This window comes from Nyctereutes procyonoides, unplaced genomic scaffold (assembly GCF_905146905.1).
Source record: "Nyctereutes procyonoides isolate TBG_1078 unplaced genomic scaffold, NYPRO_anot_genome, whole genome shotgun sequence".
NCBI lineage: Eukaryota > Metazoa > Chordata > Mammalia > Carnivora > Canidae > Nyctereutes > Nyctereutes procyonoides.
This window is the reverse complement of record NW_026575155.1, coordinates 3,392,218-3,416,135: the sequence shown is the minus strand read 5'-3', so window position 1 is coordinate 3,416,135 and position 23,918 is coordinate 3,392,218. Positions and strand designations below refer to the sequence as shown.

General features: G+C 39.3%; 1 protein-coding gene across 9 annotated transcripts in view; it reads right to left on the bottom strand.

Moving 5' to 3' along the window:
- Positions 1–6,299: 6,299 nt before the first annotated feature.
- Positions 6,300–23,918, bottom strand: part of BACH1 (BTB domain and CNC homolog 1) — a 134,881-nt gene continuing 117,262 nt past the window's right edge. For all 9 annotated transcript variants that reach the window (XM_055313472.1, XM_055313464.1, XM_055313463.1 and 6 more), the window contains 3 exons: positions 22,167–23,513; positions 20,330–20,536; positions 6,300–10,226 (listed from right to left, as the gene is read on the bottom strand). In XM_055313472.1, the coding sequence (XP_055169447.1) occupies positions 9,765–10,226; positions 20,330–20,536; positions 22,167–23,513 (2,016 nt within the window). In that variant the 3' untranslated portion in view covers positions 6,300–9,764. The remainder of the gene's footprint in view (positions 10,227–20,329; positions 20,537–22,166; positions 23,514–23,918) is intronic.

The window sequence follows — 23,918 nt, the reverse complement described above, 5'->3', positions numbered from 1 at the left end:
AGCAGCTACTTCTCCACCCTTCACACAGACCTCCCCCCTTTCAAATTCCCGAGAACACACATCATTCACCCAACCAGCAGAGGGGGAACATACGAGTTTCTGCAGCCTAGACACATCTGGCAGGAGTGAGAAGTCAGCCTCCCTTCCAGGAGGCAACCCCATCTCTATGTGAGATGCTCCTGACGTCCCTTCTCTTGACTTTAGGAATAGAAGCTCACCCTCTGCTCCCCACAGCACTCTCTACTTTCAGGAATTCACTTGAAAGACTCTAATCTCTCAATGAATCATGAACTTTCTCTTATCTAACTTGGAAACCAGAGATGGTCTGGTTAAAGGGCAGATTTGGCAACTTTTAGTAAGTCCTGCATGGATGTGTCCATGCCGGCATCTTTCTAGCGTGTGGGCGCATTTGTCTCCTATTTGTCCTCAGTTTAGAGGCTTGAACCAAAATTCCAAGACAACAAAGTCCCACTACACTCCTGTTATGCTTTCCTTGATTTATCAAGTGTTAGACATTCTATTTAGCCCTAATAGAACTTTCTACAATGATGGAAATAGTCTATGTCTGCGTTGTGCAAAATGGGAGCCACTAGCCACATGTGGCTATTGAGAACTTGAAATATGGCTGGTGAGATAAAGAAACTGAATTTTTCTTTTAATATTTTATTTATTTATTCATGAGAGACACAGAGAGAGAGGCAGAGACAAAGGCAGAGGGAGAAGCAGGCTCCATGCAGAGAGCCCTATGCGGGACTCTATCACGACCTGAGCTGAAGGCAGATGCTCAACCACTGAGCCACCCAGGCATCCCAAGAAACTGGATTTTTAATATTATTTTAAGGAATGTGAGTTAAAATAGCTTTTTCTGGCTAGATGGCACTGCATTGAATGGTACCATTCTATGTAATGAGAAGACCAGACTTATCACACGCAAGCCAAGTACTATCTGGTCTTCTGATAGGAGTTTTTCCATACATTGTTTCATTTGATCTTACAACCATACAGGATCGGTATTTTCTCCATTTCTGCTTACAACTTAAGCAAGGAATAATTGGCAAATCACTTCACCTCCTTCAGTTCTTTATTCAAGTGTCATTTTTGCCAGATGGCTTTCCATTGTCATCTTGGTTAACGCTGCCATCTCGTCCTTCCATGCTTATTTTTCTCGTGTCTCTTTTCACCAACCAAAATCCTAGATGCTTTAACATTTTATTGTCGACTTACCATAACTAGAACATAAACTTAGGGAGGGCAGAGATTTTGGGCCCTTTCTTTTTCTAATGGATCCCTGGAAGCCAGAACCATGTTTAGTGGCTCCTCCTGGAGCTTAGTTTTGTTGAATGAATGGATGAGCGCCCTTCTAGACAGGCCAAGTCTTTCTCCCTGAATGCCCTCTGTTCTGCTGAGCCCTTGCTTGGGTTTGTAAGTGAAGACAATCGAAAGCCATCCTCAGAGGCTGAGACTGGGGTGAACATTTTATTTTAAATGGCTCCACGCATTTAAGAGAGAAGAATGTGGGTCCCTCAGGCAATCAAGGAATAGAAGGGAAGAGAGGAGCCAGTGGGATGGTATGAGGTGGAGACACAACATGAGTTTGGATAGCCTATGAAAATTCCCCAGTGGAGGGGAAGATCTTAAGACAGGGCTAGTAGTGTTCTCTTTGCAACCATTTGCATTGCTATTAGACGAATACAGTATTTCCCAAATTTTAATTAAAGCCAACTCTATTCATAAAAGTCTAGAGCTGTGGGTATATTAATTATTCATTTTGGAATTAAAATAAGTCTTTGAGTTTAATGGCTTTATCGACAATGTATAAAACCTAGCACACAACTGGTAAGGTCAACTAATTTGATGGAAGTAGGGACCTCAGACAGCGTGACCGTGAGACTGACTCTAAGGCAGCCCTACCACTAATGCTCACACTCACTCTCCAGAAATCCAGCGCCCTCCCCAGTTTAAGGACAGCATTTAATAAATGTGTGCTGAAGAGCTGATTTGGATTTTCACAGAGTGTGAATGGAGGTTTGGGTCCGTCTTACTTTGAGCTCAAGGGCCCGAAGACCCAATATGGAAGATGTACAGGTAAGAAACTATGTCTAGGAGCAATCATTTCCTATGACTCTGCCGTGATTAAGCGTCAAAGCCAGGTTTCAAAACTAGGTCTGTCTTAACTCCAGGTCCATGCTCTATTCGTCCCCAAAGCACTTTGTGAAAGGACCTGGATCTGTGCCCTGAGTCATTGCCTACATTTGTGCAATTCCTTTAGTCCTTAAGTGCATACTTCATCTTTACCCTATTTAAAGTATGTTTGCAGCTGTCTTGCTCTCCCAGACCCTAGTGAACACAAGGTCAAACTATTAAGTGCTTCTATGAGCCAAATTCTCCTACCTTATCTTAGCAACTTGATCTCCTTAATTTACATGTGCACCACTCCTCATTCTTATAAATTCCAAACCCCATCCTTGATTCCACATTAAGCTCCCCTACCAGATGCTAACTCATTTATCTGTCCAGCAGAAACAGAGCCGTTTGAGTAGATACCCAAAGTTTTAGGAATGATACGGAAGACTTTTTGGCAGATTCGGTTTTCCACAATGGATCTCTCAAATGTCAGATGCTGGGCACAGTAGGCGAGGTCTTCTAAAAAACCATGTAAGAATCTCAAACAAGGCCAAAACAGGGCATTTACAAATATTTTCTCCTGAAAAAAAAAATGTATTTTAAAGGTACTATAGTGGTCCTGTTCACTTGAGGTGATCATTTAAATCAAAGCAAGCAAACCTTAGTTATTTTACAAAGGATAACTCACGGTGATTAATTCTCCAAAATAAAAAGTAAGTTTCCAAAGTGGACCAAAGAGGTGTGACTTTACCAAGATTACATTACAGTGGATATTTCCATATTTACTAGTGCTCTGGGTATTAACAGGATCTCCTGGCAAGAGATTAATATCACATCAGGAACCTACCTGCGTATCAACATGGTAGCTAGACAATCATTTAGGTGCAGTCTCCTGAAAGAAGGAAATTGGCTCTTTAGGAAACAGCTGGCCTTCTGGACAGTGATTAAGTGTGAACCCAGAGGGGAGGGCGGAGGAAGACAACGTCTGCGGTGAAGACAGCTACCTTGAAAGGAGAAAGGAATGTGCTGTGCTCAGTCTTTAAAATCTTTTCCAGGGGATCCCTGGGTGGCGCAGTGGTTTGGCGCCTTCCTTTGGCCCAGGGCGGGATCCTGGAGACCCGGGATCGAATCCCACATCGGGCTGCCGGTGCATGGAGCCTGCTTCTCCCTCTGCCTATGTCTCTGCCTCTCTCTCTCTCTCTCTCTCTCTCTCTCTGTGACTATCATAATAAATAAAAAAATAAAAATAAAAAAATAAAATCTTTTCCATTATCTTTGCATTTATACTTAAAGAGCAAGGTAGAAAACAGAGGCGAGGGAAAGGAAAAAAGAAGTGTTTGGGGTTGATAACGAGGTCACACTTTGCTCGGAAACCTGAACCTTGGTCCCCACAGGGGCTAAATGAGAGGGTGGCAGGATGGATGACGGATCTGCGACCTTTAGTGGGGCAGGCTTCTCTGCCTATAAACTTTTCAGAGTCCCCAGCCTCACTGCTTCCACGATTCCCCTCCCCAGCCCTTGTCCTTCCCTTAACCTCCCACTTCTGGGAGATCAACCCTTAACCTTCTTACTCATCCCCTCCCTGGAGAGGTGGTGACCTCGCTGGTTGATACATTTGGAAAGAATAACTGGTTGTCCTCTGCTCAGCATGGTCAATCTTCTTGGGATACGCCCATCTCAAAACCACAGTGGTTGCCTTCTGCTCTCCCCACCCACACACCCATGCTGATGAGCCAGGAAGTATATGTGGGTGAGCGGTGCTACTCAGAGAGTCTCTTCCTGGGAACCAAGAGCGGGGAAAAGTGACTTCCTGTTAGTAACAGGAAACAAACTGACAGGGCAAACTGGCTTCATTCTGGACTTCCCACTAGGCTCTCACTCTAAGTTCTTCCTTCAACTATCCTTGATCAGTACACCGAGGTTTTAATTTGGTTTTCCATCCACCATGCCTTCATTTGATTTCTCTAATTGTTCATAATTCAGGAAGAGAGTAAGAAATCCTCCTCTGAAAGCCTGTGAGCAGTAGCGTTAGAGACATGAAGAAATCTGAATAGAATACATGATCTAGAATCTTGTGGACCCATGGGGTAGAGTGGAGGTCAGAGAATTTTAACTTTGGTGGCATGTGAAGGCTTATATTGGTCAAATGGGTGTTTACAGTAAAGTAGATAGCCTAGGTGACAGGTTTTGGACCAGCATGTTTGGATCTGGGGGGGTCATGGAGCTTATGGTGCTTTACTCACAAAATGTGACTTTCTATAGGGTCCCAACAGCCCTCGTTGGCCTTCGAAAAGGCTCAATGAGCCTTTAAGCAAAAGGCATGAAGACCTCAGTAGACGCGTGGGTCATCCCTCGCAGAAAGTGTCATTCCTTCAGTGACTCAGTTAATAATGAGACACACAAGATTACAACAGCATTTGCGCCACCTGTTTTGAAAGTCAGCCAATCTCCAGCCATTAGAGCAGTTATCCCAGGGAAAGTTCTATTCCCAGAACACAGTACGAAGCGTGCTCAAAGGCTGTGGTTGGCACTCAGTGGTTTCTGATATAAGGAAAGCAGATGGAGACTCCTTGTATCCATTTCCCCCCAGTGCCCGTTAATGCTCACTTTCTAAAATCTGCTAGCTGTGAGCTTAAATTCAATTGGCAGGAATATCCCCAGTAAGGCCTCCTTTGGTGGACTGCAAGAAGCCATAGAAAGTGAGTGTAATGTGGCATAAATTAAGTGAAGCAGGAGGCCTGTAGATGCCCTAACGCCAGCGGCAGGACCTCAGCCCAGCAGGCAAATTCTGGGCACCACTGCTAGTTTCCAGGGGAAGAGTACTCTTCACAGGGCTTTTAGGCATGCCTGGGAAGAATAGGTGCTGCTTTTCAGCTATTTCAAGGCAGCTAGATTCCAATGCACTAGAGTGCTAGCAAGCTTCTAGCTCTTAATCAGTAGTGCCAAGCCAGTGTCACCAGCACACCCCCCCCCCCCAAATGCTACTGTGTTCAGGACCAAGGTGGAGGGCCTAGTGTTGGATGTGCATGGCTTGTCTACAGTCGGCACTGCAGAGCTTAAGTCCACCTAAAAAAGAAACCATCCCTCAGAGGTGGCTTTCTCAGGCCTAACCATGGCCAGTGTGCCTAATTCCAGTTTACTTTTTGCAAATTCACTGGGCAAAGCAGCTATAAAGCTGTGTCCTACAACCCGGGCTCCGTCAGCAATGTGGATTTCACCTACCACCTTTTTATTTCTCAAATGGTCCAGGCCATGCTGTGGACTGCCAATAGCTCTGAGCAATTCCTCAAAGTTGTATTACAAGGCCTAATTAGAAGTTGAATGGGACCTGGGACGCCTGGGTGCCTCAGCGGTTGAGCTTCTGCCTTCAGCTCAGAGCGTGATCCTGGAGTGCTGGGATCGAGTCCCACATCAGGCTCCCTGCATGGAGTGTGCTTCTCTCTCTGCCTATGTTTCTGCCTCTCTCTCGGTGTGTCTTTCATGAATAAATCAATCAATCAATCAATCAATCTAAAAAGAAAAAAGAAAAGGTTGAATGGGACCTAGTAGAGGTGACTCAGCAGATAAATCTTTAAAAATTAAGAGTATGAGCCACCTGGGTGGCTCAGTTGGTTAAGCATCTGTCTCTAGATCTCATTTCAGGTCTTGAGCTCAGGGTCATGAGTTCAAGCCCCACATTGTGATCCATGCTGGACGTGAAGTCTACTTTTAAAAAATTAATGAATGAATGAATTAATTAAAGGATTAACAAAGACAGTACCCCCTTAAAAGCCCTAGCACTCCCTTAAAAAAGCCCCACATCTCTATCTGAAGATGGAGATTGAGTAAATCAGTAGCCAGGATAAAATCTGTGCTTCCTCAACCATTTGAGTGCTGGGAATATTTTTTTTCAGGCATAATAAACGATGGAAGAGTCTCTCATAGAAATTCAAATAAATAAATAAATAAATAAATAAATAAATAAAAAAATTAAAAAAATTAAAAAAAAAGAAATTCTGTTAGTCCACTTGATGGGATGAGGACTGAGTGTTATGCTATATGTTGGCAAATCGAACTCTAATAAAAAAATATACAAAAAAATTCCATTAGTCATACTGCTTTTGATCAAAACCCTTAAATTAGTAAATTCACATGACAAGTGAGAAAATGGAAATGGAATGTACAACTCTATTCAATTAGAGGCAATTTTAGATCATTTTATTTATCTGTCAATTTATCGCCAAGATCTAACATTTATGATTTTGCTACATTTGGATGAGCACATGAGAAAGAATGTAAATTAAATACTGTGAAAGTTGCCTTTTAATGAATCATGATCTTAACAGGAATGGATATATAAATTTAGTGGTTTTATTGCATTATTAGAAAATTATATTATGAAAGATACAAAAAATCAATAGATGTTATTATTTCTGTTTATTTCACCATCAGTATGCCAACTTTTACCATTATGGCTTTAAATTTTCAAACTGCCCAATAGATTTCAAAGAATAGTTTATTACATGCCTAATAAAACACTTAAAATATTTACAGTTTCAAAATAGGTGTTTCAAAACTGAAAAAAGTTCACCTGAGAATTATAGCATTGCCATTTGATTTTTTTTTCCCCAAGTTGTTAATGTGGTTAAGTGTCCACATGCAACCTGTATCGTCTACTGCATCAAATATATTTAACTCCTTATTTAAAAGTGGTTAAGTATTAAGCTATAGTAAATTAGGTTATAAAATTTACAGATGGAGAACCAGGATTTAATTTATAACCATGTTTGTTCTGAATGTAACAATTTAACAAATGATTATTTGCTATAGCTGTAGAATTCAAATAATGAAAGCGATTTTAAGGTATTGTTACTTTGCTGAGTTAGACATAACTGTCTTTTAAATATCATCAAGCAATTAATAAAGAACAGTGATCATGTAAATATGCCATATACAAACTGAAAACGACCTTTCCAAAATTCTGCATGAAGGAAAAGATATACACTGTATATACATTATCCTGTCATTTGTCTTCTTCGGCGGCCTTAAAAAAAAAAAAATCAAAACAAACTTTCTTAGAAAAAAACTTCCTTAGAAGTTAATGTTAAAATAGGCATAAATGTATAATGCTATGCAATATATAGAAAACTTCCCCACCTTATGGCCGAAAAACAAAGATAAAATCTTTTCTCTCTTTGTCCCTCTGTATTACAATTTGAAAATCATGTAAGTATGAGGTAGTGTAGTTACTTGTATTACATGCTGGCTATTAAAAGTAATGCTATATTTTACAAAATATTACACTTGGCCAATAATCAGAATATCATTAAAATAAACCCTTAATGCTAAACTGTTTATATGTAGAGAGAAATTTAAACCAAGTGTCTTAAAAATCATATTTAAATTCTGGAGACAACTAGGTTGTATCATAAAATATTAAGTAACCTTTCAAAGCAGTTATTTACAGTAGCAATTAAAGCAAAAGGTTATGTGACATTTGCACATACACACACTGATATGACAAACAGTTGAGTGTACACTGAGGTAGGAAATCAAGGATTCCATTGGTTTGTATAAGATTTTACATTTTGTAAACCAGAAAAGTTTTTATATTATTTTATACTTTGAAGTTAAAATCTAAAATTACAAGTATCAGAGAAACAGCTACGGGGGGGTGTGGGGGGGACAATATTATATATACACACACACATATACATAATATATATGTATGTGTGTGTGTGTGTGTGTATATATATATATACATATATATATGGTATACACACACAATTCTTTTGTAGTTATGGGATGCATTATCATAGAATTACTCTCCCTGACAAGTTCTTAAGTATACTTATAAAAAGCCTCTAGAAAATAAACAAGCCCAACAAGTTTTCTCTTACAACTAAGTCAGTAACAGAGATAACATACAACCACTGATAATATGCTAGCAATATCTCCCCCAACCACCCCACCTCCCCACTGAAAAGGGTAACATTTGATAAATAATTCTGAAATATTAAGACTGGTCCCCATATGCTGTTAGGACAAAGGTCTACTTGCTTCAGACTCGCTCCTGCAGGATGGATGCTTATCTCCCATGTTAGCTACACAGGTCCTCCACTAGACTCAGGATGCAAGCGATAAAAGTCTCTCAAGGTCTCTGATCTTGATGAAATTAAATACTTTCCAATCCAAACACGATCCACCCTTTAACACCAGGCTCTCCAAATGTTTCTGCCAAGGTGAATATAGGTAATAAAAAGTTCATAGTCTATCGGTTTATTTGATTCTCAAACAAGCCCGTAACACCAGAATAGCTAAGAACCACTGAAAAAGTTACGGGGGAGGTGCTGAGATTATAAAAGCTTTATTTTAAAACAGGACTGCATGAACACAAAGATCGATTACAAAATGCCCAAGTAAAAATGACTGGTGTGCCCTTATACACCAGATTTGGGGAAGGGAGAAAGATTAAATCTGGTTTCCAAATTCCAACCTGCAGTGGAATAAGACTGAGTTTCATCCTATTTCACAAACCTGCACAGTTGTTTGTAAATACATTTTTATCTACAATAATGCTTTTTTTTTTTACAAGTAAACCACAAGACTTCAAAAATAGGATGATATTTCCTGATAAATGTTAGCAATTTTCTTTCCCCGTGGTGGAAAGATGCCTGGTTTTCTTGCACGGCTGACCTGTGGTGGGGAGGCCAACAACCTTGGATTTTGGGAAATTCTCAAAGAGTCTGGGGAGGCTACAACAGTGCTGCCAGTGCATCCCCTCACACCACTGTATCCCAAGTCCTATTTCTTCCAAAAGGACAAGAATGTCAGGAAACAGATCATGAGGGCCCCGGATGTGGTAGAGAGACTGCAGGGAAAAAAGAAAGGAGGGAAAATGACACTTATGTACTGTTTACAGGGCCGGAATTTCTGAAGCCGACACAGGAGCAGGAGCGTCCCCCGTGGGCCAAGCACGGGCCGCTCCCTCCTACCTACCCCCAAAGAAGCTTAAGAGTCGCAGTCAGGCCAACCAGTCCCTGGTTCTAGTGGGAGAAGAGCAAAGCTCCAGGATTCAGGCAAGACAGGTCTTTCTCACACTGCGATTCTACACAAGTTTTCCCAGCTAGCTGACATCCCACTGCAAGGTAGAGCTGAGCTCTACCAGCGTCACGCAGGGAGGCATCTTCTTTTAAACCAGTGTAGTGCAAAAAGGTCAGATCCCGAGACTGTGATGGGAGACTTCTTCAGTAGGAACTCTGCAGACGCTTCAAGCCGTCAGACTGCTGTTTGATAGGCTGTTTTCATCCACAAATTTATTTTGCATACCGGGAAGAGTTATTACTAACAGTTGTTATTCTTTAAAAAATGAGCTTTTTAAAAGCCTTATGACATTTTCACATGTGGTTTGTTTTGTTTTGTTTTGTTTTCCTGGGATCCAGGAGGCATGTAACTTCTGCATCTCATGGAAATCAAGGAAAGTCAGGATTGGCTTCAGAGGAATTCCCTTAACAGAAAACTACTGGGGGCAAAAAAAAAAAAAAAAAAAAAAAAAGAACCAAAACACAATCAATAATGTCAAGAGACAGAAACTATATTATGCTTTTAAGACGTCACAACTGCAGTAGAAAATGAGTGGTGGAAAGGAAGTGAATGCAAGTTTACTCATCAGTAGTACATTTGTCGGTCATCTGCTGGCAGAAATCAGAGATGCCCACGCCCTGCCGGCAAGGTTCCACGAGGCCGGCCTGCTCGAGGGCAGTGCTGGCAACAGCCCGGGGCTCCTGGCCGGACCCACAGGCTGCTGACCCGCTGCCCTTGGCGCTGGGATGTCGAGGGCTTGGCTCGCAGGCCGGCAGTGGCCCCGCGGGAGGCCCCTCAGGTAAACTCAAAATTGACGGTAACGCAAGCTCACCATCAGGAGTACTTTTTTCTTTTTCAGAAATTAAAAATGAGAGGGGGCAATCTGAAGCCGAGTACTTGGCGAGTATCTGTATTTGTTCTTGACTGAGAGCTGCTTCTTTACAGACCTGCTGGCAAAGTCCAGTTAGGTTCTGCTTCGTCTCACCCAGAGTTGACAAAATGTGATCTCTCTCTTTCAACAAGCTCTCCTTTTCATTTTGCTGTGAGGTGAGAAAGAGAATACAATGACTTGTGTTTAGTAGCTCAATCAACATTTCTAAGGTAACCAAACATTCCTATCTACTGGGATCACCTGGAATTTTTACTTTCAACTCAACTCAAAAATCTTATTTAGTAGCTCGGAGGCCCATAATCCCTCATCCAGAACGCTGCGGCCTAAGATGTATCTTGGGATTCAGAATTTTTCAGATTTTATAAAGACAATACAGATGCACACATAATCCCTCTAGCGGGGTCTGGGCCGGTACCCGACTATCAAACATCTTCACATTTCTAAATAAAACACATTAAAATATCAAATCCCGCACGAAGTGGGAGAAAAAAGGACATAGCTCAGTGTCAGTCTGCTTCAGTTTTCTGGTCAAAACAGTTCATGACAAACTTGCGAGGTTTTTGGAGCTTTTTGGATTTGCAGATGGTAAACAAATGTCGACCTGACATTTGAAATGGAATACAACCAAAAAAAAACAAGTACACTAATCATAACTACTGCAACTCAGATCGTTGCAGGACTCTAATGATGACTAACACTTGTTGAGCATTTACTTTGTGCCAGATATTGTACTAAATGCTTTCAGATATGCAGTCTTAATTATGTCATTCACACAGTGACTATTGACTTAAGTACTAACAAACCCGTTTCATAGATGGGACCTGGAGTTCAACATGCCCAGAGTGAGAAAGCTAGTAAGTTACTAAAGTATGAAGAATCTGGGGAGAAATTTTGCATTTCTTAATTATTTTTTTAGTGGGGGGGCCCCTTCTGGGGTGGCTCAGTCAATAATGCGTCTGCCTTTGGCTCAGGTCATGATCCTGGCGTCCTGGGATGGAGCCCCACATCAGGCTCCTTGCTCAGTGGGGAGCCTGCTTCTCCCTCTTCCCCCTGTTCATGCCCTCTCTTATTATCTCTCAAATAAATAAATAAAAATTTTTGAATCTTCAAAAAAAATTATTTTTGGTAGTTATTATTACTATTTAATTTTTTAAATCCCTACAACAGGAAAGTCTACCGCAGAATGTTTTCAAAAGCTTTCCTGGTTCCTGCCTTTCTGTCCATCATCACTTGCTTGCTGCTACTGCTGTCTCTTTCCATCAATGTCTCACCTTGTCCTTCCTGTTCTACTACCACACTGCTTCTAACCAAGCATGAGCCAGGAAACCAAATAATCAAGCTATTTATAAATTAGGAATAAATAAACGTTGATAGAAGGTCAAAGGTTTGCCCTGTGAAATTTATGACAATTCTCTTGGCTTTCTGCTTGTTGGCAGGCTCTGTAGAGCAGAGGTTGCAAGCTAACATTTAGATGGTTTATTTCAGAGTGATAATCCACAAAGACAATCTTTTAAATAGATTCTTTTCTGGAACAAAAATAGTTAAGAGGGTAAAAAGAAAATTTACTTTATACAAAAGTGCTGCTACTTTTAGGAAAAAGTTTTTCTAAAAAAATTATACATGAATCCAATTATTGATAGTTTTGAAATATTTTAAGGCCATCTAATATTTTGAGAAAATGTACAGTGAGCATCAAAGTACTAAATTTAATGTTTTAAAATTTATTTTATTTATTTATTAGAGAGGGAACATGAACAGGGGCAGAGGCATTGGGAGAAAGACATGCAGGCTCCCCACTGAGCAGGGAGCCTGATGGAGCTCAATCCCAGGACTCCAGAGATCATGACCTGAGCCAAAGTCCCATAGACCTAATTTTATATTGTCAAGTATTCTCCAATTTGTTCAGATTTTCTTATAGAATTGTTCTCTTTTGAAAAGATAGGTATAAGTCAAGAAAATTTTATAGATATAAGAGTAAATAAAACCAATCAATGTTGCACAGTGTATTTTTGGTTACAAAAAGTTTGTCAGTTGTAGGCTCCTGATTAAATGGGTCCGCAGGTGCCTAGAAGGTGAGAGCAAGACCTACTACTACCTGCCCAAGAAAGAACACATTTAATGCGATCAGCACCACACCTTTTTATGTCCTCCCAGAAGCTAATCCAGAAGACAGAAACAAAACTTCCAGAAGAAAATTAGACGTATCTTTTCTGGGTCACAACAATACTCAACCACGAACTCCTCTATCAAAGTTGGGATGAGTCTCCTTTCTAAACAGCAACAAATGAAATGTCAACTGCTAATTGTTTTTTTTTTTTTTATTGGAGTTCGATTTGCCAACATACAGTATAACACCCAGCGCTCATCCCGTCAAGGACCCCTCAGTGCCCGTGGTCCTTTTAAATTAAACATGGTTAAGCAAAATGATAAATGCTTGAGCTTCCTCCCAGAAATCAGAACTGCTACTTAATCTACACATACTATAAAGATGACGAGTATTTTATGACTTCTATATCTTTAGATAAACACCAGTATGACCTTAAATATTCTCCCTCTCCTACCTCACTAAATAAAGGGTGACACAACTATTTTTTAGGTTAAAGACTACTCACTACTAGGAATAGTGATTTATGGTTCCTTATGATATAAAGCCTCTCAACAGTTCTGGGAAATATACAAGTGGCCCTTAAAAGTATGAATACAGGGATCCCTGGGTGGCGCAGTGGTTTGGCGCCTGCCTTTGACCCAGGGCGCGATCCTGGAGACCCGGGATCGAATCCCATGTCGGGCTCCCGGTGCATGGAGCCTGCTTCTCCCTCTGCCTGTGTCTCTGCCTCTCTCTCTCTCACTGTGTGCCTATCATAAATAAATAAAAAAAAAAAAAAAAAAAAAAAAGTATGAATACAAATGCTCAATTTCACTCATAAGAGAAACAGAAATAAAAGCCACCATGAGATACCAATTCTCACTATCAGACTGGGAAAAAAAACCCAAAGCAGACAACAAAATCCTTGCTGAGGCTGTGGGCAGACAGATACAGCTGGTGGGAAGGCAAAATGATACAACCTCTACTGAGCAGAAATTATTAATATCTAACGAAGTTACCTATTTATATACACTTGATCCAATAATCCTACTTCTAGGACTCTATCCTAAAGACACATCTCCTTAAACATGAAAAAGCAAAGTACAAAGTTACTCCTTGCAGTGTCCCAAATGTCCACCAATAAGAAAACAACGTGGATACTGTGCTACAGTCACACCTGAATATATGGAGCTGTAAAAGGAATGACAACCTCAGGGCAACTGGGTTGCTCAGTCGTTCGGGTGTCCAACTCTTGATTTAGGCATAGGTCATGGTCGTAGGGTCATGGGATCCAGCCCTGCAGTGGGCTCCATGCTCAGCATGGAATCTGCTTGACATTTTCTGTCTCCCTCTGCCCCTCCCCCATCACGCTCTAACTAAATAAATAAAATCTTAAAACAACAACAACAAAAAAGGAATGATAACCTTTTTGAACTAAGAAAATTATTTCCAGGAAATCACTTCCGCCCCCCACCCTCGACCGGAAATCACTTCTTAAAGTGCAAAGAGTGAAAATACAGAAAAGTACACACAGAATGTTTATGTAGCAGAAATAATAATGAGAAAAAACATAAAATATTAACCTGTTTTTAGAAAAGAAACATAAGGAAATAACTCAGAGACTAACAAAAAGTTACCCATAGGTAATAGCTATGAATAGAGAGGATGGGATCAAGACTTTGGATATAATTTTTTTAAACATAGTTTTAACTTTTAAATCATATCAATGTTTTACATATTCAACAATTACACAAAAAATGTGAAGAGTAAATCACAGTAATAAATACAAACAAACTAATTTCATCACATATCAAATTGCTGGCATGGACAAAAAAATTACTTCAAATAAATTCTAAACTTTAAACTTCAATACTATGGAATATATTTAAGGAGAAAAAAAGGCAAACAAATTTAAATTTTACTCCAACTGCTTATTGTTAATAGTAATATCGATGTAATTTTGTGACTATTATAATTATATATTTTTAACAAATAATAACTATCATAAATATATATATTTATGGTATATTTACTATTAGCTTTATACTAATACACACAAGAGAGGAATACCAGAGCAGCCTAGGTGGCTCAGCTGTTTAGCGCCACCTTCAGCCCAGGGTGTGATCCTGGAGACCCAGAATCGAGTCCCACCTCCTGCATGGAGCCTGCTTCTCCCTCTGCCTGTGTCTCTGCCTCTCTCTCTCTCTCTCTCTCTCTCTCTCTCTCTCTCTCGGTCTCTCATGAATGAATGAATGAATGAATGAATATCTTTTAAATAAATAAAGAGGAATACCAAAAAAAATAAATAAAAATAAAAGAGGAATATTAAGCATGAGTGTAAGTAGAATGAACCACAGAATTAGAAGAGTCACTATCTTGCAACATGTATTATAAAGACCACCAATATACACCATAATACAAAAAAATGTAGTAGTGGGGAACAGGATATTCCTAAAGGACCTCAGTAACACTCCACAGATTACTGAAGAGTCCCAGAGGCAAAAAATATAATCTGGAAAATGATCTACTAATTCCCATCTACTCAGGTGGACACACCGGGCATGCCCCACCACACAATGCAACAGAAAGGACACGACACCAATGCACATTTCATTTCCATTCAATAACTTAAACTTTCATGGTTTATGTGATATGGAGGAATGAACTAAAACCAAGGGGAAAAAAATCAGACATATTAAAAGTGGGGCATTTTAAAGAAATCTGGCCTGGACTCATCAAAAAGTTACTGTGATTTTTTAAAGGGGATGGAGGGGCCCCAAACCAAGAGACTAAAATGGTATAACCGAAAGTGTTCTGTGATGATTGGATCCTAATTTGGCAGACCAAAAAAAGTGTATATATAAAATATATTTTGGGAACAATGAGGGTAATTTGAATAGGGAGTAGATATAATATTGAGGATTTCTTAATTTTCTCAGGTGTGATCAAAATACTGGTAAAAATATGTAAGAATGTTTAATGTTTAGAAGATATATGCATGTTTTAGCATTTAGGGATGAAATGTCTTAATGTGGTAGCTTTTAAATGATTCAGAAAATAAAGGAAGAGCAATAGAGTCCAAGAGAGAAAAGACAGTGAGACCAAGATCAATCAACTGTGGCTAAAAAGAGTCCCAAACTAACCAGTAGAGAGAGACAGACCAGCCATCTGGAGCAGGGATACACACCTGCACAGAAAGACCAACAGAGAAGCAAACGTGACAAAATGTCAATAATCGTTGAATCGACATGAGGTTGTTTATCCTTCATTTCACTTTTCTAAAAGCTTGAAATTTTCAAAATGCAGGGGAGGAAGACAAATGTCAAGAAAACCTGAGAACATAAACTTGGCTCCCTATGAGAATATAAGCATTTTATTGGCAAGGACTAGATCTCATTTATCTCTGATTTCCTGGTACCCAGCACATTTAATATGCTTAGCAGACGCTCACAGAAAGGAGAGAACTAACTACTTTTATTTAAAAATACAACTACTAAGATTTATTGAGCCCTGAACATGTGCTGAGCAATACAAAAGCTTCCCATCCCTGATGTCATGTGATCTTTGCACCCATCCTGAGGGAGATGCTATCCTTATCCCCTTATCACCAATGAGGGAATGTGGGTATTAGAGGCAAAAAATTTCCCCAGGCCATAAAGCTACCAAGTGGCCAGGCAGACTTTGCAGCTGTTTGACTCCAGCCTCTGTCTGAACATTCTGTCCCAGTCCAACAGGCTCTCAAATTTTAATGTGCACGAAGATTTTCCCTGGAAACATTTATAAAATACATGCATCTGGGGCCCCTCTCATAGGTCTGGGGTAGGACTAAGAAATGTGCGTTTTACTTTCCTTTTTTTTTTTTTTTTTTTTTTTTTTAGGAAAGTGCATTTTTTAAGGACATCCCCAGATAACTCTGATGCCAATGGTCCACAGACCACATTTCAAGGTGTGCTGCTCAAAGGTATCACGGAATGGCAACGGGCAAATTCCAGAAGGGCCCAGTGGGTGTGTTTGGAGATGGCAGTGTGCATATGGGTAGAGCAGCCAGTAGCATGTGGTTTATTATTAACCTGTGCTAAACAGGTTTATTTTTAATGAAATACTGCAATCTTCCCCACAAGATGCAAAACACTAAGGCCAGATGCGGTCTCTGTACTCCTATTCTATCACAATAACAAGGGCAATGAAACAAAATGTCTGCACATCTCAATATGAGTTCAAGTGCTTTTGTGACTATTCAGACTTCTCATCACTTGTAAGTTGATATCAATCAATATTTGATGCCATCTAAGAAAAATACACTTTGGTAATTCTTTTTTTTTTTTTTTAAGATTTTATTTATTCATGATAGACAGGGGGGAGGGGGTGAGCAGAGACACAGGCAGAGGGAGAAGCAGGTTCCAGGCAAAGAGCCTGATGTGGGACTCGATCCTGGGACTCCAGGATCACGCCCTGAGCCAAAAGCAAGACACTCAACTGCTGAGCCACCCAGGCGTCCCTACTTTGGTAATTCTTTGCTTTAAAAAGTTAAGTTCCTTTCATTTCAAAGTTGCCTTTCCTTGAGGCCAAACTGGTATAGAAACCTATTGTTTCCTAACTTCTGAATTAATGTTCCAGTAAAAAAAAAAAAAAAAAGAAAGAAATATGGACCTTGTAAAGAATTCTATAAAGATAAGAGTTTCGTAAGCCAAACACATAACAGAAGTTGAATGAGTCTTGAACTTTATTGGTTAAAAAAAAAAAATTGTACTGGTTTGTAGATTATACATATTCAAAATCCTTATAGTAAATGCAATGCTAAATCAACACCTAACTTCTAATATACTATCAAATTTTAAATAAATGTTAAAAGTAATTACCATCAATTTACCCATCAAATAAATGTGTATTTATTCTCTCTTTTTCTCCAAAGGTTCTAGTTAGATTCTGACAGAACTTCTTGTTGAGAAATACAACTCATTAATTTACTGAATTCGAGCTAACATCACTCTCTGGCTTTCCCAGCACATTAAGACTATTAAAGTCTCTTTTATACATGACCATTACTCTACAGACCTACCTTGAAGACATTTTAAATCACTATTCTTACTGTAATCAAAACACTTTTTTTCATGTGTTGACCCATCCAGTCTATTATCCTATTACTCTTAGGACAAACTACAAAAATTATATAGCCAATAGCCAGAGGCTAAAGCTTACTAAAATATGAGACCCTTCACCTGAATATTACCAGACCATGGCAACCTATAGTATGCATTTATTTATATGTTAACCTAATCATTTATTGGCGATATTTATTTACATGGCTGTTTAGTTTTACTACTAAATATAAACCCTTAAATAGGTTTGCTAAATACCACCCAGACTATAAATACGAGAAAATATTGTCTATTGTCCCTGTTTCCAAGAGTGTCATCTCAAATTAAAAAAAAAAAAAATCTGCCATAGTCCTCCAAATTCTCAGCTCTCCATATACTAAATACGAATCTGTGATAAAAGTATGGCCATCTCTCTTTGCAAGACAAGACCCATAACATCATACAATAACCAGGGTCTAAATTCCAAGTAAACTTCTTAATGTAATAAAATATGTTAAGGCTCAAATTATTTTCCTTCTAGGAAAAGGGCCAGCTTTCTTATTCCTCTAAGCTAATAAATAGCACATACTCTGCTTATTTTCACCTGAGACATCTGCAGTAAGACTGAACTTTACAAGTGCCCCTTACCCTTTGCAACTAGAGTGTGCCTGTATAAATCACTAGAACTGCGAGCAGTATGATGGACTTGGGCAGAGTTCAAGGAAACTAAAACACAAAGCAAGTCACTCTGCTCAAAAAAAAAAAAAAAAAAAAAAAAACAACCCAAACACAAAACCTAGCATGCCTTCTCCAGTGATACTGGTGATACTGGGGAGGACAGAGACTGGGCTGAGCTCAGACTGGTGCACATCTATGTGAGCAGATCCCTGGCAGGCTAATTGCTCTGCCTGCCCAGAGTGGGCTCTCGGCAGCCACCTGGCTGCTATTTGTCCTTGCTCTCTCGTCACAGAAGACACTGAGCTGAAATAAGCCAATTAGATGCGCTCACTTTCTTGGGAATTTAGAACTAAAACCATAGTGTCCATCTGGACTAGACCCTAGAGGAGAGTGAAACTATTTAGGAGCCACACTGCAGCCACTCTTCCCATACGCACTTAGCACAGAGAGTCACCCTGTGGAGTGCAGTGTGAGCAGGTGCATCAGAGATGGGCTAAGAGGGATGATTCTCTGGGTTCCTGGTAGTTTTCTACTCCCTTGTTCTAAACTAAAGCCTGCTCCATTCTTTGGCTTCTACATGAGACACACCTGTATCCTTACAACAAATCCACGGATTCATTCATTCATGCTTCAGATGGTTTCTGTTGTTTACAGCCAGTGTCCAAATTAATATAACAGGTAAACAGGGTAGCAACGACAATATATGAACAAGTTTTTAATTTTCCACTTTTCTGAAGGTAGATAAAGGCACAGATTGGCTTTTTATTTTTATTTTTCTGTGATGAAAGGATTCTGTGTGAATCCTTTCTGGATTCAAAGGAGGAAATCACAACATTATCATAACAACCTGGATAAAGCAACAGCATTAAATAAGGATATGCACCTCCTGGACATTTTTTCTAAAATGTTGTTGTATGATTGCTATCCGTTGCTAGAATGTTTGTGTTTGAGGACTTGCTACAATCACAATTTTAAACTTTCACCAATAATTAACAAAGACTCAAAACCAAATATTCAAAGAATGTTTTTACTACTTCTAGGTGCTGGGTCCCTGCTGTCTCTAACCACAGTGGTCTTGTTTCATATGATACTTCCTTCTGCCAACCCACTAGGGGAACAGAGAACATGGGTGCAAATTAATCCATTTTTCACTTAATTTGTGTTTCGATGCTGGAATAAATAACAAGATTCAATAGAGTAAGTATTCTTCTCACTTAGGGTCTCATTAGATCTTAAATTTTCTATTCATACCAGCCTATGAGTTTTTCCCATAGATGAAAGATCCATGTTGTGTGTGGTTTTTTTTTTTGTTTTTTTTTTGTTTTTTTTTTTTTATTTACGATAGTCACAGAGAGAGAGAGAGAGAGAGAGAGAGAGAGAGAGAGGCAGAGACATAGGCAGAGGGAGAAGCAGGCTCCATGCACTGGGAGCCCGATGTGGGATTCAATCCCGGGTCTCCAGGATCCCGCCCTGGGCCAAAGGCAGGCGCCAAACCGCTGCGCCACCCAGGGATCCTGATCCATGTTGTTTTATTTGCTGTATTTAAGTCTAGAGTTCATTTAAATGAACAACTAGAACATTAGCTTTTAGAGACACCAAACACAGCACAAAGAGATTAAAGTGTTTCATTATTTCTCTAATCTTTACTTAACCACTAAGAATTAGGTGGACAATGGGGGCGCCTGGATGGTTCAGTTAGTTAAGCATCTGCCTTCTGCTAGGGTCATGATCCTGGGGTCCCAGAATCGAGCCCCACATTGTGGGTCTCCCTGCTCAGGGGGGAGCCTGCCTCTCCCTCTCTCTGTGGGCCCTCCCCTCTCCACCTCATGCTATCTCACGCTCTCATGCTCTCCCTCAAATAAGTAAATAAAATATTTAAAAAAAAAGAATTAGGAAGAGGGCAGCCCCGGTGGCTTAGCGGTTTAGTGCCGCCTTCAGCCCAGGGTGTGATCCCGGAGACCCCGGATCAAGTCCCATGTCAGGCTCCCTGCATGGAGTCTGCTTCTCCCTCTGCCTGTGTCTCTGCCCCACCCCCCTTCGGTCTCTAATAATTAAATAAAATCTTTAAAAAAAAAAAAGAATTAGGTAGACAATAAGATTATCCTTAATTTGTGTATCATTTTTAAAAAAGCACCCAGAAATAGTTCTCAATTTACTTAATATAGCATATCACACTAAATATGTAAAGTACTCACACAAGTAAAATAGTCTACGAAAACGCTCTTTTTATTATTTCCTAAACTTTCTCAAAATGTCATAGAATTTGCTTTCTTAAAATGGTAATTGGTAAATTTTGAAATTAATGTATACTTGAGCATTGTATCTGACTTAGGAATTGAAATAGCAATTTCCTCTATAAAAAAGAATGAATGTGGTGGAATTTAAGTAACAAGAAACTTATATACTTACCAACTTCTCAATTTCTGATTCAAGATTCTGTATGCAGTCAAGTTTCCTCTTGCGACAGCGCTGTGCGGCAATTCTGTTTTTACTTCTTCTTCGAATATCATGGATACAATCCAGTTGTTCTGGAGTCAGTTTGTGCATTTTCAACAAGGATTGAAAATCATTTCGAGAGAGTGAAATTATTCGTTGTGCATTAAATGGCAGTTTTACCTAGAATGTAAAATAAACACTAGTAATTGTTGCCGCACTATGGAGTTATACTTAAATCTAGGAAGAGGAAGGTATACATCTATATTTTCCAGAGAACTTCATTTAGACTTAAAAAAAGAAACTGATCTCTATTTCCAAAATCTATGTAATCACGTAAAGACTGTTAATTTGATATTTCTAGACTATTTTAGAAAGAGTTCAGAAGACAAGTAAATTGAAGAACACTTTTTTTTTTAGCAAATCAAAAACAACACAAATATTCGTGTATTTAAAACAAAAAAAAACAGAATTTATTTTACTGGGTTATGTTAATAACCCACAGATACCTTTAAGCTTCTTTCTAAAGTGTTTTTAATGTGTTTAACCAAACAAAAAAAAAAAGTCTGTTTTATACTTTGATTTACATCACCATGCAGCTGATTTAACACTGGTATAAATTATACTAGTAATTTCTAAAGCATTTCAGAAAATTAAGTTTTCTGCCAAGAGAGTGGTAGTTTCACATAACCCAACTTAAAAATCTACACATTTCACTTTTTCCAATATAGAAATGGTTAGAAAAGCCTTATGAATATTTTAAAGTCATTTCCAAAATACTTAAATTTGGAAAAAGATAATTTTTTAAATAAATTGATTGACAATTATACTAATCATCAAAAATGTTACAAAACATTGATCAGTTTCTCTGAGAACCTACTTAATTTGTGTTTCAAACTTACAGAAACTAATTATATACAATGTTTTTCAATGTCTTAAATGCTTTGTTTTTTAACATTCTTTTCATAGTTCCAAACATTGGATTTATAAATGCCACATACAAATCTGTATGCATACATTTACTTCTTAAATTAAATCACCAATAACTTCCTTTCAAAGCCAAGGGGACAAAAAAAAAAAAAAAAAAAAAAAAAAAGAAAACCTCTGTCCCTCTTTTAAACCCATGTCACCCAATAGCTAGAAACCTAAAGAAAATGATAAAGAACGAACAAGCCTTTATTATCACCAGAATTATGGTAATGTTTTACAGAAAAGCAGCTATCAAATACAAACATTTGTACACAAAGTACACAGATCATGCTTGGTGGTTAATCACCACACCAGGTACGTGTCACTCATGCTAAATTATTATTAGCTGAAATGGCTAAGGGAAAATAAGAAAAAAGTTAACTGGCTCTAAAAAACTAAGGCAAAGAAAACTGCATTAGAAGCCACATTCCTACACCTAGTCACTGCTAAGTCATTGCTAAGTGACTAGTCCCAGGCCCAGAGATCCTGTGGCAATGAATAAGATTGGAATATATGTTGCATTTTTCCAGGAGTTACCATTTGCCAATCACAGAATCATTTTTCCCCCCTCCTGGGACATGGTATTTGATTTAAACAATTCAACAGCCCAAGTGTGAATCCTCTCCGGGGCAAACATAAATATACCTGCTTGAAATAAACAAACATGTCCTTCAAACTCTGTCACTCTTTTGGTACTGATCACGTGGTTTTATAACTGTGGGTTTCCTCCTCCTCCCTCCCTGAGCCTGCTCATATGTCCCTAGTGGTGCAACAGGAGCTGGCACAGAGTGAACCCCAATTACTAGTTGTAAAGCAAGGACTTAAGAACACATTTTCCCCTCACCTCACATTCTTGTTCTCTGGCTGAACAGGGTTCGCTGTCACCTTCGGTATCGGTCTCAGAGTCATCCCCCAAGCTGATCACACAAGCATATGGGCAAGGCTCCTGCTGGGGTTCTGAAGCATACTCATCGTTTCCAATTTCCAAATTGCTTGAACAGCCTTCGGTACTCAGAGTACTTATAAAAGGGCAGTTGACAGAACTCAACGTTGTAAAAGTCCTCTGTCCCGGCTCGGGGCTCTCGCTAATCCGGATACCTAACCAGGGACACTCTGACCGCTTCTGTGAGTAGATCTGTTCAGAACTGTCTTTGGCCACAGCAGGTGATAACTGCATTTGGCAAGAAGAGTCTGTGCTGCCAATGTCACTCCAGAAGCCTTTTGCTAGATGTTCTGCGACTTCGCGTTCCACACTACTCCGATCACTAGAGGCAAGGCTACTATCTTCCCTGGGGCCAGAGTCAGATTTCAAATGTAAATCCTGACTTTCACCAAATGTTTTCTCCTCTCGAACCTCTGTACCTGACAAAGGCTTTTCTGTTAACACTGCTGTGTTTTGCATTCCAGCAAAATTCAAGTCACCATATTGGTCATAGGTGTGTAAAAGGGACAGAGAATAGAGCCCGTGAGGGTCTGCAGATGAGTTGTGGGGGAAAGGAGTCACTTCTGATTTTTCTGACGGGCACTGAGAAGCAGGATCTTTCTTCTTGGTTTCTTCATGTTCTGTTGCTGATTTACTTTCTTCACATTTTAAAATCACCTGCAGATCTGCACAGTCCTGGATTCTTCCCAGACACTCATTTTCAGATGTCTCATTCGGCTGAACAGAAGAAGCATGAACATCTCTGACGCTGGATTCCACAGTACGGACTCTGTCAGTTCCAAATGCTTTTTGGAATTTTCTGTATTTGGGGCATAAAGATGGCAAAGCCAGAGCAGCATCCTTTTCTAAACACATGGATTCACAGGTTTGACTGGCACTGTCTTGTAGAGGAGATGATACTTTTGTATTTGCTTGATACCGATGCAGTTTCCACTGAGGAGTCTGAACATTTTTATTTTCCAAAAATTCCTCCACTTCGTCAATTTCTAAATCCCTCTGGTCCAAAAGTGAAAATTTAAGGTCTGATTTTTGACAGTGTGATGGCATGCATTTCTTTTTTAGGCATTCTTGCTGGTCAGCAGTGGAGTCCAAAAACTTAAATCTGAGAAACTGAAAGCAGGATTCCTCAATGTCACGTACACCTAAAAATTCCACACACTTGCACACTTCATCCACATTGTCCTTACTTAAAATCAGCTTGGCAGTGTAGGCAAACTGAATTAAAGGTTCAAATCCTTTAACTGTCACCTGTTAATATACAAAATAAAAACAGATGCATCACTTGAAAGTGGTCTAATAGATAAATAAAAGTAGAAGGGGAATAGAGAGATGAGTAACTTATTTGTGATCCTTACACAACGGGTATTTTTAATTTGGTATGTAAAAATATTCTTCCAGAAAATGTAAAGCTACTAGGAGTCTGGAAAAGCATGCTTATCACACCCATTCATTGGAACCATAACCTTTACTTTATAGATTCCACTCTTAAAGATGCATGAATTACAGTTTTATTCACATGAGGTAAAGACATTAAACTGCCATTATGACATGTGCTGCTACTTTTAAAAAGTAATGGCTAACCTGTAACTGGCCTTTATCATTTTCTTGGTATTCCCTTATTCACTGACCTCTGACACTGAACTGATAATCTGT